At 52.5% G+C, this 14,258-nt stretch overlaps 2 protein-coding genes across 6 annotated transcripts; both read right to left on the reverse strand.

The window, feature by feature from the left end:
- Positions 1-814: 814 nt before the first annotated feature.
- ATP6V0B (ATPase H+ transporting V0 subunit b) lies at positions 815-4,035 on the reverse strand. 3 transcript variants are annotated; one of them, XM_037149708.2, is made up of 8 exons: positions 3,852-4,035; positions 3,059-3,107; positions 2,753-2,836; positions 2,549-2,626; positions 2,295-2,364; positions 2,146-2,197; positions 1,796-1,986; positions 815-1,111 (listed from the first exon to the last, which is right to left on the reverse strand). In XM_037149708.2, exons 1-8 carry the CDS (start codon positions 3,916-3,918, stop codon positions 1,085-1,087), a joined length of 618 nt encoding a protein of 205 aa, XP_037005603.1. In that variant the 5' UTR covers positions 3,919-4,035; the 3' UTR covers positions 815-1,084. The 3 variants fall into 3 exon arrangements, with proteins under 3 accessions (XP_037005603.1, XP_037005604.1, XP_037005605.1); XM_037149709.2 differs by lacking the exon at positions 3,852-4,035 and adding an exon at positions 3,203-3,360; XM_037149710.2 differs by lacking the exon at positions 3,059-3,107 and having other exon boundaries at positions 3,852-3,933.
- Positions 4,036-5,264: 1,229 nt separating this feature from the next.
- Positions 5,265-12,905, reverse strand: DPH2 (diphthamide biosynthesis 2). Of its 3 annotated transcripts, none has more exons than XM_053660472.1 (6): positions 12,883-12,905; positions 12,138-12,250; positions 11,654-11,877; positions 10,738-11,427; positions 10,478-10,654; positions 5,266-10,397 (listed from the first exon to the last, which is right to left on the reverse strand). In XM_053660472.1, the coding sequence occupies exons 2-6, from the start codon at positions 12,167-12,169 to the stop codon at positions 10,273-10,275; spliced, it is 1,248 nt and encodes a 415-aa protein (XP_053516447.1). In that variant the 5' UTR covers positions 12,170-12,250; positions 12,883-12,905; the 3' UTR covers positions 5,266-10,272. The 3 variants fall into 3 exon arrangements, with proteins under 3 accessions (XP_037005556.1, XP_053516447.1, XP_037005555.2); XM_037149660.2 differs by lacking the exon at positions 12,883-12,905 and adding an exon at positions 12,471-12,776; XM_037149661.2 differs by lacking the exons at positions 11,654-11,877; positions 12,883-12,905 and having other exon boundaries at positions 5,265-10,397; positions 12,138-12,216.
- Positions 12,906-14,258: the final 1,353 nt, after the last annotated feature.

Raw genomic sequence — 14,258 nt, forward strand, 5'->3', positions numbered from 1 at the left:
CGCCTCCGACGTCCGCCCCTGCCCGCGGCCGAGCGCGGCAGAGCAAGGGAACGGAGATGGCACAGAACCGGGAGGGGCGGAAGCAATGGGTCGGACTTATCCAAAGGGTTGGATTCGAGGTCCGAACCGGAGAGCGCATGGACAGATCAAGCTCATCACGGAGGAGCGGGGTCTGGGCTGGACCTCAAACTCCGCCAAAGAGCCGGGTGACTAGGGCAGGGAGGTTAGGGATTTGGCGTCTCTTATCGTAAGATCTGCCAGGAGCCAGCAGAACGGGCGCTGGTCGGACAGGACACTCAAAGGTGTGGACAAGTTTGTGGCTGGGGCTTATAGGGTAACAGGAGGTTGGGTTATATTGGCCATGGACAGGAGCGGCAGTGGATGGACAAGGAAGGCCCTGGGGACAACGGCCTAGTCACTGGAGGGGGATGTTTCTGAGACAGGCAGAAGCAAATGAGCTTCAAGCCCCACTAGGGTCGAGTGGCAGAAGCCCGAGGGTAGGCCTAGATAAGGAGATGTGGCCAGTTTGGGTTTTGCAGACAGAGCTCCAAGGACACGGGACTGGGAGAACACTCTCCCCCTCCCCGGACATAAACACCTGGGGCCATACCTACACGCCCCCCACTCCCTCATGCCCTTCAACACAGACATTCAGAGGTAGAGTCCTCAGCCCTGCACCCTTCCCACCCCAGCCAGCTCTGTCCAGAGCAGAGACAGTATGTATGAGTGGCAAGAGGCTGGCACCAGGTGAGGCCTATAAGCCTGTTTACCCTTAGGCAAAAGGTGGTGAAGGAGGGCAACAGAACTGACACTATCCCAGACAAATACCACATTTATTTCACAAACACTGCAAAGACAAGTTGGAGTGGAGGTGGGGCACGGGCGCGCAGCTGCACGGTCATCAGCAGCCCACTCCCCACACTGAGGATCCAGTCAGGCAGTGCCTCCAAGTCAACAGGCAGCGAGAAGTGAGTGCAAGGGAGGGCTCAGAACACCAAGCCCTGTTAAAGGGACACAGCCCCAGCTGTCCCAGGAAAACCACAAATAAATAAGAGTGGGGCACGGCCCCACCCACGCAGATCGTCTAGTCACCCATCTTCACTCTGGAGGTCTGCAAAAGAAAGAACAGGAGATATCAGGCAGGGACAGAGGAGCAGGTAAAACAGTGACAACTGACAGAGGACCAGAAGTAACAAATCATGGTGGGATGGACAGATGACAACAGATGGGTGACTGAACCAGAAGGGTATGCTGTGACAGACACACAGATGGGCAGGGACAGCCAGACAACCACAGTTAGGCTGTGGAACAGAGAGATGGACATATGGACAGTACCAGTCACCAAGAGTCAACCCAGCCAGGTACCCACAGTCACCCTCAGACCCTCAGGCTGGTCCTTGGTCGCAAACTCGCACACTGTCAGACAGATGAGACACACAACTCAGACATGCTGTCGTCTTCACGGGCACACGCAGGCCCACCATCAAACACACTAGGACAAACTGATGTGAACAGACAAGATCCCAACCCAAGGAGACAAAGTAAAAGAATGAGAAACTAAATTAAACATAGACACAAAGCAACAAAGAAAAACAGGACAGTGTGTTTCGAGATTAGAGACAAAATTAAATCGAAAGCTTCGAAAGGGGGAAACCAGGCCATGGAATGAGGTGGTGAGGCCATTCAGGGGCTCCTTGGTTGCAGGCAGAGAAGGGAGCACCGCAGCAACTCCTCTGGGGGGGGGGGGAAGCTGGGTGAGGGATGTGGACAGAGCCCCCCCCCCCGAATTCAGCACCTGAAGGATGGCCACGATGACCCCAAAGAGCCCGATGGCACTGCCAAAGATCTCCACAATGAGGATCTTCACGAAGAGGCTGGGGTTCTGCGCATCAGCGAGGGCGGCTCCACTGCCCACAATGCCCACACAGACTCCACAGAAGAGGTTCGACAGGCCCACTGTGAGGCCGGCTCCAAACATGGAGTAGCCTGGGGGGAGGGAAAGGGAGCATTGAGGCCAATACCAGCCAATGGTGCAAAGCAGGCCAAAGTAGGGTGACAACAAATGCATCAAAAGCAGGCATCTAAACTGGGGGCGGGAGGGGGAAAGCAGACACCCTAGCTTTTGGCCTTTACACACCAACCTACCTGCATGATAGTTTCGATGGCCAATGGCTTTGGGGTCCGTGGCACTGAAAGGCTGAGGGAGGCAGAGAAGCAATGAGAACCCACCGCCTTCCCCCAGCAATGTCCTACCACACTGGAAAAGACGCCCAGCCCCTGGTCCTCCTCCGTACCTCGGCCATGTTGCTGATGACAATGGCCATGATGATGCCATAGATAGCCACGGCCTCGCAGAAGATGATGCTGGTGCAGGTGGCAAAGGGGGTGGAGAGGAGATGAGAAAGAAACCAACATTCCTCCTCAGAGGAATAGCACCCCACCAGCTAGCACCCCACCCCATCAGGAGGCTGGCCAGGAAGAGACTGCCAGGTCAAACAAACAGGCTGCTCCCAATGTGGCGGGTGCTGACAGCGGGCCCCTACCTTACCTGACCAAGTTCTTGGTCTTGATCCTGGGGGCCTTCACCCCTCCCCCAATGATGGAAGAGCCAGTAATATAGATGCCCCTGGAAGGACAAAAAACTAGTGAGCAAAGTCCAACCTTGTCAGTGCCCTCAGGGTGACTAAGGGCCTGATGACACCGCCTTCCATGACTCACCCCCCCCCCCCAATCACACCACCCCAACACTCACCACGCTGCCCCAACCACAGACAGGGAGATAGCCAGGCCGATACCCAGGTTTGACCACATGAAGGGGGAAGTCTCTGTCAAGAACCTGGCGTGGAGACAGGGACAAAAGCAATTCAACCTTTGATGGACTCATCTCCCCACACCTGCGACCCCAATGGTGCTGGTTGCTCAAACAAGGGACTTCATGTCTTCCAAAGGTCCACACCCCAGGCTGCTGGGGGTGGGTGGGTGGAGGAGGGGGCTCAAATCAGAGAAGGAAGGCTGCAGAGAGGCAGCTCCTGGGAATCCTCTCCCTGCCCTCCCTTACCATGCCACATCAAAGCGGAAGCCCAAGCCAAAAATGGTGTAGCAGATCCCTGCAGCAGTGAGAAAAAAAGGCGTTAGGGGCTGTTCTCTAGAGAGAACCTCCCAAATGAGATGTGAGGCTGCAGCCCAACTGATGATGGGCTACCTCCTCAAAGGTCTGCCTGTACTTAAGTCCTGAGGCAGTTGTCAGGCTGCCCGCTACTGCTCCCCGCCAAGAAGGCACCGCGGCCTACACAGAAGCCTCTGCTCAGGCCTCCACGGCCTGCCACTCCCTCGATAACGTCTCACTCAGGGACACCCTTCCCGGACTGGGGCGTTTCCCAGGCACCACGCACAGAACTGAGCACCCAGGAGGAAGGGCGAGGAGGGGAGCTCTGGCCGGACTGCACCGGATCCCGCCAGCCTAGTCTGCGCCGCTGTTTACCCAACAAGTTGGGGGCGGGGCCGGGGGGAGCTGAAGGACAAGGGGGAAAAAGAGGAACTGGAGGGGCCGGCTACGGAGCAAGAGAGGGACGACAGCCGCGAGACGGGAGCGAGGCGGGACGACAGAAAGCGACCAGGGCTGCTTCCGCGGCCCCCACCTACCCCCGCCCGCGCCCTTCCTCTAGCAGCTGGAGATCCGGGTCTCCTCTGTCGGGGTCAGAGGCCCCAGGAGGCGTGAGGCAAGTCCCGGAACCCGGGGTACAGAGCCCGCAATGGAGCTCAGTATTGCCGGGACCCCACGCCCCCCGATGGGCTCCAGACCGGCCAGCTCGGCCCCGAAGCCGGCCCCGCCCGCCAGGGCCCGGCCTCACCCACGACGATCATGCAGGCCCAGAAGGCCACGAAGACCCCGGAGTAGAGGAGCGCCAGCCCCGTCATGGCGGCAACGACGGCGGGGCGCGGGTCGGTGGGGACAGAGCAAAAATCACGTCCCTGCGTCCGCCCCGCAGTCGGTCTGTCCGCCCCGCACCGTCACCTGACTCGCCCACGTGACGCGCCGGCACCACGTGACCCCGGGCCCGGCCCAGCGACCCTGGTACCCGCGACTCAGGAAGTCCAGGTGCAGAGGCTTGTGGTTATTGTAGTCTCGCGCTTCGGGAGAGGCTCCTGCGGCCTTCTGGGTCCTGCGGCCTCTCCCCGGTTCCCCTTGCGTCTCCAAGGCCGAGTCTTCTCATCCCCGACACTCCACCCTGTTTTACACCCCAGCCTGCGCGTGAGCCTCCCCAGCTTAGCCCCCAAGCCACCGGGGACCCTACAGGCCTTCGCCTTCCTTCCCGGTTCCGCTGGGGTGTCGGCTCTAGTACTCAATCTTCTGCCCGAAGCGGACGCACGCTCCGTAGTGCTTCTCTTACTCTAAGGCCTGGCTAACCGTTTACCGATCCTCCGAAACCATTCTCCCAGGATGCCTTCCTTAACCCCGAGACCACCTAGTGTGCCTGCTCTAGGATCCCCCTCTGCCCTGGTGATCCTCATGAAACTTCTGCAAGACCATGTCACTCTCGTGTTTGAAATGAACTCGTCGCTACCATTTCACCCTCAAAGCCATTGTCCTTTTAATGGCTTAACTAGGCCTCTACCAACGGCCGGAATTCACCTCTATTATTCCCCTACTAACTCCCCTGGCTGTGCTGGCGTCCTTGCTATCCTCGAACATAGCAAGGATATGCTACCCACCCCCACCCCCCCACCCCCGCCCCGGCATTGGCTCTGCTTCTCCTGATTATCCACGTGGCTCACTCTGGAACTTCCTTTCCGTCCTCTTTCACCTTCTTCAAAAGGCTTTCCCTGATCATCCTGTTTAATGTTGCAGCCCCCCTCCCTAACACTCCTTTCCCAGCTTTATATTTCTCCATAACACTTACCGCCATTTGGCATGCTGTATGTTTCTGCTATCCATCTCTTCCCCACCCATGAGATTTCTGTTGACCTCACTGTTGTATTCCCAATGCCTGGCACACAGTGGGTGTTCGATACATGTTTGTAATTGAGTTACAAAGTAGTCAACGGGAGATAAAATACAGCACAGGGACTACAGTCAATAGGACTGTAATAACTATGTATGATGCCAAGTGGGTACCGGAAGTATGGCAGCCCATTTGGCAAAGCATGTGATTGTCTGACTACCACGCGGTACACCCGAAACTGACACAAAACAGTGAGTGTAAGCTGTAAGCAAAAAAGTTGTTTTATTATTACATGTTAAAATGTTTTTGATGTTTTAAGTTATTAGATTTACACAAAATAACATACTCATCAGCAATATTATTTCTATTCTTTTAAATTCTTTCCAGTTGACAAAATTTTCATCTACAAAGTGTGTATATTCTACATGTTTACTACTTATACACATCTTATTTAGCATATTTGAATTTACAAATATATATTTACACAATTTACCATTTTCTAAATATCTTTGTTCATCTCTGTTGCTTTTTGCACTCAATGTTTAACTTTTCTCAGATGTATAAACATCTATACATATATTTTAAAGATGCTTACACTATTTGCAATATGTATCTTCTCGATTGGTTGATCCCTTTCAATTTTTTAAAAGGGTTATATTTATTTTTAGAGAGGGGAAGGGAGAGAGAGAGGAAGAGAAACATTGATCTAGCCCTGGCTGGTGTAGCTCAGTGGATTGAGCCTGTGAAGCAAACGGTCGCCGGTTCAAGTCCCAGTCAGGGCACATGCCTGGGTTGCAAGCCAGGTCCCCAGTAGAGGACACATGAAAGGCAACCACACATTGATGTTTCTCTCCCTCTTTCTCTTTCCTTTCCCCTTTGTCTAAAAATAAGTAAATAAAATATTTAAAACAAAAAACATTGATCTGCGACAGATGCATTGGTCAGCTACCCCTTGCCTCTGGCACACCCCCTACTGGGGATCTGGCCCTAGCCCAGGCATGTGCCCTGACTGGGAATTGAACCAGTGACCTTTCAGTTTTTGGGCTGGCACTCAATCCACTGTGCCACATCAGCCGAGGCATCCCTTTCAATTTTGATGTATGGGTTTGCTATAGAGTAATATACATTTTAATATATTGAAAGTTGTATCTTGTTTTCTTCAGGTATTTATGGTGCGTGTGTCTTGCATTTTAATGAAGATTTCCTATTTCAGTTGTAAGAAAAGTCTGTAGAATATCTATCTGGTGCCCACCTTGTCATGGCTACCATGGTCAGGTTCACAGGTCTTTTTCTACCAGTAGACGGGGCACTCCCCGAGGGTAGGGGCCATGACCCCTTGTCCATTTCCTCCTTCAACACCCTGAACAATGCCAGTATGCCAAGATTCTCAAAAAAGATGGACAACAAAGAAGTTGTAGGCCCTGGTCAAAGCTCAGTTGGTTAGAGCACCATCATCCCAATATGCCGAGGTTGCAGGTTTCATTTTCAGTCAGGGCATGTAAAAGAAGCAACCAGTGAATGCATAGAGAAGGGAACAATACATTGCTGTTTCTCTCTCCCTTCCTTTCTCTCTTTAAAGTCAATAAATAAAAAATTTAAGAAAAAGAAATGAGTTGCTTTACTTCAGTTCTCACTCTGCTTGAAGCAGCCACCATGCTGGTCCGCGCCAGTGTCCAAGCAGCACGCTGCCTCTGTCCCAACGGCCTTGCCACGCCTTCTCTCCTCATCGTTTTTTTTTATTGCTGTTCAAGTACAGTTTTTTGCCTTCCCCCCCCAACCCCAGCCCAATCTGGTATTTTTTTTTCTCTCTCTAGAGGTTCAGCTTAGGCACCACCCCTCTGGGAAGGTTCTTTTGGGCTCCAGCTGCCCCTGTTGGGCTTCCCTCCTCACAGAGAGTAACGTTTCACTGTGTGGTAATTGCCTATTTAACCACCTCTCCTTCAAATTACATTGTGAGGACAGGAATCCAATCAAAAACAACTCAAATCTCCAGTCACAGGACCTGTGTGGGAGCTGCAGTGTTTGGCGAAGACAATGAAACAGAAGCATCGGGTTTATTCAAGTTGCCGTGGGCTCCCTGAGAAACAAATCAGAGTCGGTCACAACCAGCAGTGGTTAACAGGACTTTCTGTGATGACAGAAATGTCTACAGCTGTGCTGTCCTCTCATACGGCTATCTGAGCAGTGAGATATGACTAGTGTGATTGGGAAAATGAGTTTTTAATCTTAGTTAAATTACATTTATTAGCCACGTGTATCTAGTGGCTGGCATACAGGACAGCACAAGTGTGGACCAGTGCTTCTCAGCGTGGGGGACAGATATGCCCCCACAAGGCATATCTGTCAATGCCAGGAGACATTTTTGGTTATCACAATTGGTGTGCCACTGGCATCTAGTGGGCAGAGACCAGGGATGATGTTACAATGTACGAACAGCCCCTCACAACAAAGATTTATCTGGCCCCAAATGTCAGTCGTACCAAGGTTGAGAAACCCTTGTCTAGACCATCTACAGCCTAGAGGCTTCAGGAAAGCCTCAACCAACAGACATTCACTAAGCCAATATGTGCTGAGCCTTATGCCAGGACAAGACAGAACCAGATCCTATCCCCAGTGAGGGGCTGTCTGCCCTCCCCATAGCCAGGCTCTTTCAAAGATCCTGGTAGAGGGGCAAGGTTTGCTACAGGGAGCACTGAAAGGTCTTAGCAATGATTCTTCTTTTGGACAGATCCTGCCTCAGGTTTATTTGTACAAAGCATGGAAGGACACCAGCTCCACGCAGACAAAAGCCAAGGGGTCACTCCGGCCTTTCCATCCTCACATAGGCAGACAGAGGCCTCTACTGTGACTGGAGCCTCCGTAGGGGTTTGGGGACCTTTAGGAGCCTGAGCTGCAGCTGTAGCCACAACCTGAGGCTTGGTTTGAGCCTTGGCCTTGGATGTTGGCCAGCAGAGCCTGAGACCCTTGGCAATGAGGCACTAGCATGTTTCCCATGCTTGGAGTGAGCGACATAGGTAAGTCGACTTAGCGTGTGATTATCATTTTTGGGGATCGTGGGCTTGACCTCCTTGGGCTTTACAAGGTTGACACTGTTGACCTGCACCATCTTCAGGCCCTTCTTCTTGTGCTTCTTGGCAAAGTGCATGTTCATCCGGAACTTGGGGTTTACTCCCAAGAGATTCATAGCTGGACTTCCACCAAGATGGAGGCATAGGTGCAGACGCGGTGCCTTCTCACACAACCAAGTTTAGAGACAACTAAATATTAGCAACAGAAAACACAACCAGAACACAGAAAATTGAACTTTTCGGAAGTCTGTTAACAACAAATTCTTCAGCCTGACCGGTAAGGGGCGAAACCAGCAGCTGGTGGAGCGGGGTTGCACAGGAAAACTCGGTCTGACGGACTCAGGGGCGCGGAATCCAGGCGCAGGGTTGGACCTAGTGAGAGACTGAGCAAGCGACTGAGCAAGCGACCATGGGGAAACAGTGAGGGAGCAGGGCTGTGGGTTGACTGTGGTCGCGCATTGGTGCGTGGATAGACAAGCGAGGGAGTGGGCAATTGGACCGGGCCCCAGCAGGTCCCCGCGGCAAGCGGCAGCGGAGCCCTCCGCTGCCATTTCCCCACTCTGATCCCACCTCCACATACAGCGTCATAACCAAGCAACTCTGAGTGGCCCGGCCCTGGAGAACCACCTAAGGCTCTGCTCCTCACCCAGCGGTGCGAAACAGCAGAGGGGGTCGCCATTTCCCTGCTCTGACCACGCCCCCACATACAGTGTCACAACCCAGTGACCTGGGAGTCCAAGGCTCCATTCCTCACACTTAAAGGGCGTGAACAGACCAAAAATGGCTCAAGAAGATCTCAAAGCCCCAGAGCCTATAAATCTAAGCAACAAAGAAATAGCAAAACTCTCAGATGCACAGTTTAAAACACTGGTGACCAGGATCCTCACAGAACTGGTTGATTATAGCCACAAATTAGACAAACATATGAAGGCGAAACTAATTGAAATGAATGGAATTGCACAGGAAACCAATAGCGATGTAAAGGAAACTGGGACGCAAATCAATGGAGTGGACCAGAAGATAGCAAATAATGGCCAAACAGAAAAGAGTGAAGAAGCAAGAATTCAAAGAAATGAGGAGAGTCTTAGGAACCTCCAGGACATCTTTAAATGCTCCAACATCTGAATTATAGGGGTACCAGAAGGGGGAAAGGAACAGCCACCAGTGGAAAACTTATTTGAACAAATAATAAAGGAGAATTTCCCCAATCTGGCAAAGGAAATAGACTTCCAGGAAATCCAGGAAGCTCAGAGAATCCCAAAGAAGTTGGACTCAAGAAGAAACACACCAAGGCACATCGTAATTACATTAGCCAAGATTAAAATGAAGGAGAGAATCCTAGAAGCAGCAAGAGCTAAGGGGACAGTCACCTACAAAGGAGTTCCCATCAGACTGTCAGCGGATTTCTCAAAAGAGACCTTACAGGCAAGAAGGGACTGGAAAGAGGTATTCCAAGTCATGAAATCTAAGGACCTACAACCAAGACTGCTCTATCCAGCAAAACTTTCATTTAGAATGGAAGGACAGATAAAGTGCTTCTCAGATAAGATCAAATTCAAGGAGTTCATCATCACCAAGCCCTTATTATATGAAATGTTAAAGGGACTTATCTAAGAGAAAGAAGTTAAAAAAACATGAACAGTGAAAGGACAGCAAACTCACAGTTATTAACAACCACACCTAAAACAAAAGCAAACTAAGAGGACAGCTAGATCAGGAGCAGAACCATAGAAATGAAGATCACATGGAGGGTTAGCAACAGGAGAGTGGGAGGAGGAGAAGGGGGGGAGAAGGTACAGAAAATAAGTAGCATAGACAGTAGATAGAAAATAGATGGGGGGGCAAGAATAGTATGGGAAATATAGAATCTAAAGGACTTGAGACACATGGTCATAAACTAAAGGGGGGGTAATGGGGATGGGGAGGTAGGGTGGAGGGGAATAAAGGGGGGAATAGAACAACTGTAATGGCATAATCAATAAAAAATAAATTAATTAAAAAATAAAAAATAAAAGTTTAGGAAGTGGTGTACAGAGAACAAAATTAAAATAGCTTTAAACATTAAAAAAAAAAAGATTCCTAGCTTTATGATCAGGGTTTCTTGATGGCATTTCTGTGCTGCTTTCGGGACTGGTTGTACACGGTGTGGTTCCTAGATTTGGCCATATTTGCACCCCAGCCCACAGCTCCTAAGTGCCCAGGACTGAAACAGTTAGCAATGGTCCTTAAGTCCATCTGTGTCTCTGATGGACATGGTATCATCAGCTGCTTCCCTCATCCTCATAGGCTATGGCAATACCTCGTCTTCCACTCACGGCTCCTGTCACTGGTGTCTGACCCAGTTGAGGCTGCAGCCCTTGCCAGCTCCGGGAACAAAGGAACGAGGCTGCAAAGGGAGAGGACTGAAGCTGAGTGGGCTGAATCTGGGGGCAGAGTTCAGATGGAGTGGAGACTCAGCACACTTACCTGCTGGGCTGCTCTCAACCAGCTCCAGCTGAGGTCGCGGGGTCAGGGTGGAGCATGCAGGATCATTTGATGACTTCCAGACAGGTGGGGGTCGGAGCTCCCCAGTAATGAGTGACACATCTGGGGTGTCCCACAGTTCCGATTCAGGTGGTGGGAGAGGCACGTGGAAGGGAGAGCCTAGGAGAGAGAAAGATGATTCATACCGGCTCTTGATTCCATGCCCCAAGTGTTTCCAGCTCAGGCAGTGCCCCACCACTCACCAGGCAGTAAGTCTGCATAGTGCGTGAGGTGGGGAGCCAGTCTCGGAGATGGCCAGGCAGGGTTGCAGGCGGCCTCCAGCTCACATGGTGACAATACAGGCCGGAAGAAACAACCAGAAGGCTGGGGAGCCAGGGGACCAAGAGGACAGGCCAACAGCACAAAGACGTCCACCTCAGGGAAGTTAGCAAGCTTGGGAGGTGTGGGCCGCCCCAGAGCTAACACGTAGCTGCGCTTGCCGGCAGCCCGTGTCAGGTTCCGCAAGTGCGCCAGTGCCTCCAGGTGTCGGGCCACCCCCAGGGTGCCCACCAGCAGCCCCACCACGTGAGCATCTCTGGCCCTCTCTACCAGGTATTGTCTACGTGCCCTTAGCCGCCCAGCCCGGGCACTTTCATCACGAGTCCTCCCAGTGTCTGGGCAGCAGGAGAAGAAGGGCTGTTCTGGCGCCCAACCCAAGAGCAGCCTGCTCAGGTCAGGGTCAAGGTCAGGGTCAGGGTCAGAGCTGGCCTCAGAGCCTCCCACATAGAAAGCACCATACTCTTCCAGACACCTCCCTGGTGCAAGGGGAAAGCGACGCCCAAAACGCTCCAGGGGCTCAGGCTCTGAATTGAGGGAGCCCACCGGCAGGGGGAGAGCTGGGCTGGAGACGAGAAGGTCCAGGTACCGTGGGCGCAGCAGAGTGGCCAATGCCTCTGGAAGAAGAAGGTGGTGCGGGGTTGGGGCCTGGCAAGGCAAGAGCTCCCCTACTCCTCAGAAGACCAAGTGGGACCCCACACCAAAGGCAACAAAATACAATTAAAAAAACAAAAGCTGGGGTCAAGGCCATAATGGGAACTCTGTGGGAGTGTACTGTAATGGGGAAATAAGGCACCATGTAGTTGACCCGCCCTCCCTGCATGCACAGGCTAAACTCCTCACCCAGGGCATGGGCGCAGGCTGGCTCACTCAGCAGCACCACTGGAGCTGTTGGGTCTAGGTTCTGAGCCTCGAAGGCTTTGGCGCAGAGCTCCAAGGCCACAGAACGCTGACCAAAGACAAAGGCCACCGGCAGCAGGCGGGCTGGAGGGCTTAAGCAGGCAGGACCAAAATGTACGAGGGCCTGAGCTCCAGCCTGCTCAGCACCCAGCACATCCACACAGCAGCTGTGGGGGAAAGCCATTAGTGAGAGGGGTGTCATCAGGAAGAGCTGCTATCATCAATGGGAGATGTGCTCAGTGAAGAAGGTGATGTTTACAAAAAGACACCATCACTGAGAGGACCTAGTCTCAGGAAGGTGGTCATCAATCATCATCTAAGAGAAACACAGCCATTAGGGGCATGTGCCTTGTCATAAAAGGGAAATACCACAAGCCCTGCGCCCCTAGGTCTACCCTACACTCCATCCTGAAGCTCAAGTTCACACCTGCCATAGGCCGTGTCCCCCAGAATGAACATCTTCGACCCCGAGGTCTCCTCCAGTCGTGCAGCCACAACCCCAGCATCTCCCAATAGCTGGTCAGGGAACTGCAAGGCCACCTGTAAGCACAAATCACGGAGTCAGAAACGGCATCTCCTTTCCCACGGTTTCTTCAGGGAAAACCTTCCCGGAGTCCCTACCCAACCAACCTTCAAAGACCCTCGTCCCAGAGGAGCACCGTCCCCACTCCGCCACCCTCACAAAATTACTCCAAGATCGGGATCTTCTGGGAGATCCACCCCCAGAGAAGTGAGCCACCCCTCCCTAACCTGCCCTCACCCGTTGACACCCCAGGTCGCGGACAAATCCCACAACTCGCTGCAGTTCGTATACTCGGTCCAGGTCCGAAAGAGGAGTGAGTAGCCCCGCGGCCCCCACCTCCCGCTGCAGCGCAGCCTCTGCAGGGCTGCTGAATGTGGACTCCATGAGGCACAGCTTAGAGGGCAGCAGGCAGCGGGGAGCTCCCTCGGTCCCCGCGTCCTCAAAACCAGCCCATAATGGGTCAGAGACGTTTGGTGAGGGCGAGGAGTTAAGGATCCGTGAGACCACAACCCGTGGACCAGCCTCACGAGGGAACTGAACCACAGCTACTATTTCCGGGTTTGTAAGGCGGGCCTGATAGTAATTGTACCAATCGTCAACCAGCACGGCTCCCGCCCTTCAATCCACCACCCAACAACCAATGGCTGACCTCAGAGCCCAGGGCTAATCGGAAGTCCTTCATGAGGCGCAGAGCCTTATGGGTGTTGCAGTTCCTTTGGCCCTCCTCCCCAGAAGCTGGGAGTTTTCAGGTTCAGGACGCTGAGCGCCCTCTGAAATACCCACTCCCCGAAAATAACTACTTCGGTTTCAGCAGCTCTAATGTCTCCATCGCTGTTTCCTTACCTGCAGAATGGGGCTTGTAGAATCCAATTAGTATTCCTAATTGGATTTTTGAGTCAAAACAATTTAGAGATAAAACCTTCCAAAGTAGTCCTTCGAATATTACGTGCACTAAAAGCATTGCTATTATCCTCCCAGTCGGTCAATCAGACAAACATTGAGCACTTACTGTTCACCAGGCACTACATTCTTAGAGTTTACAGTCTTCAGAGTAAGAACTGTCCCAATTTACAGGTGAGAAAACTAAGGTTCAAAGAAGCTAACCACGTGTCCGATAAGACACAGCAAATCAGTGGTACAAACCTAGGTCTGATTTCAGAAGCTAGGCTTTTTGACTTCTCATTTTCCTAGCTTACTATGCTCCACTGGTCAGGGGGGAGGGGAGAAGAGGAGGGAGAAGACACCAGAGAGCATGTTGTAGGGGAAGAGAACTAAGTTAGAAATCAAGAGTGAGGTAAGAATGGGGTATGGGGGACAGAGTGGCCTCAGGGGATGGCACATGAAAGGCTGGCATGGGAGGAGATTGAGCGAGATGAAGAATGGACACAGAATTTGTGTAAAGTTTGAGAAAAGAGCAGGGGAAAGGGATGAATCTAAAAGTAACCAGCTCTATCACTTCTAAGGAGACTCAGGCTCAGGGAAAGGAGTGGGGAGAGCCCAGACGTGTTCCTCAGGTCTTACCGAGATGGCTTGGGTGCCTGAGAGGCAGCCCCGGGGGCACTGTGACTGACAATAAGGGAAGGAACCCTACACAGAGAGGAGAGAGACAGGGCGGGAGCTGTCCCTGGTGCTGACCAAGCCCGACCAAGGCGGGCTGGTCAAGTACCACAGAGTGGGGGAGTTTCAGGTACACAGAGAATACCAGCTCCTGCCTTCCTCCTCCTCTGGGATCTGCAATACCTCCTCTCACGCTTGCTCAGTTCCACTTTCTACACCTCTCCCCAACCATGTGCAAATTTGAGTGCCTCCATAACCCCACACCAGAAACCTATCCTGGAACGCAAAGCCATTCTCCATTCTTCCCTCCCAATTGGACCCAGCCTCCCCTGGCCTCTAGCCTGAGTCCCAAGTCCTCTATCTCAGAAGCCTCCCATTCCCATCAGAGATGAAGCTTCCTCCATGCAGCCTTCCCTCATTGGTCCCATTCTCCTAGCTTGGCATGGCAGCTGTGGACTAGATCAGCCT

The sequence above is a fragment of the Artibeus jamaicensis genome, unplaced genomic scaffold (assembly GCF_021234435.1).
Source record: "Artibeus jamaicensis isolate MK-2021 breed Jamaican fruit bat unplaced genomic scaffold, CSHL_Jam_final scaffold_847, whole genome shotgun sequence".
NCBI lineage: Eukaryota > Metazoa > Chordata > Mammalia > Chiroptera > Phyllostomidae > Artibeus > Artibeus jamaicensis.

Bases quoted from the DNA above. Each gene is read 5' to 3' on its own strand.
- DPH2 (XM_037149660.2), bottom strand. From the start codon at position 12,617: ATGGAGTCCACATTCAGCAGCCCTGCAGAGGCTGCGCTGCAGCGGGAG. The intron at 12,251-12,470 runs GTGAGGGCAGGT...TTGTGCTTACAG, and splicing joins GCGACCTGGGGTGTCAACGG to GTGGCCTTGCAGTTCCCTGA. The intron at 11,878-12,137 runs GTGTGAACTTGA...TTTCCCCCACAG, and splicing joins GGGGACACGGCCTATGGCAG to CTGCTGTGTGGATGTGCTGG.
- ATP6V0B (XM_037149708.2), bottom strand. From the start codon at position 3,918: ATGACGGGGCTGGCGCTCCTCTACTCCGGGGTCTTCGTGGCCTTCTGG. The intron at 3,108-3,851 runs GTGAGGCCGGGC...TCACTGCTGCAG, and splicing joins GGCCTGCATGATCGTCGTGG to GGATCTGCTACACCATTTTT. The intron at 2,365-2,548 runs GTAAGGTAGGGG...CACCTGCACCAG, and splicing joins AAGACCAAGAACTTGGTCAG to CATCATCTTCTGCGAGGCCG.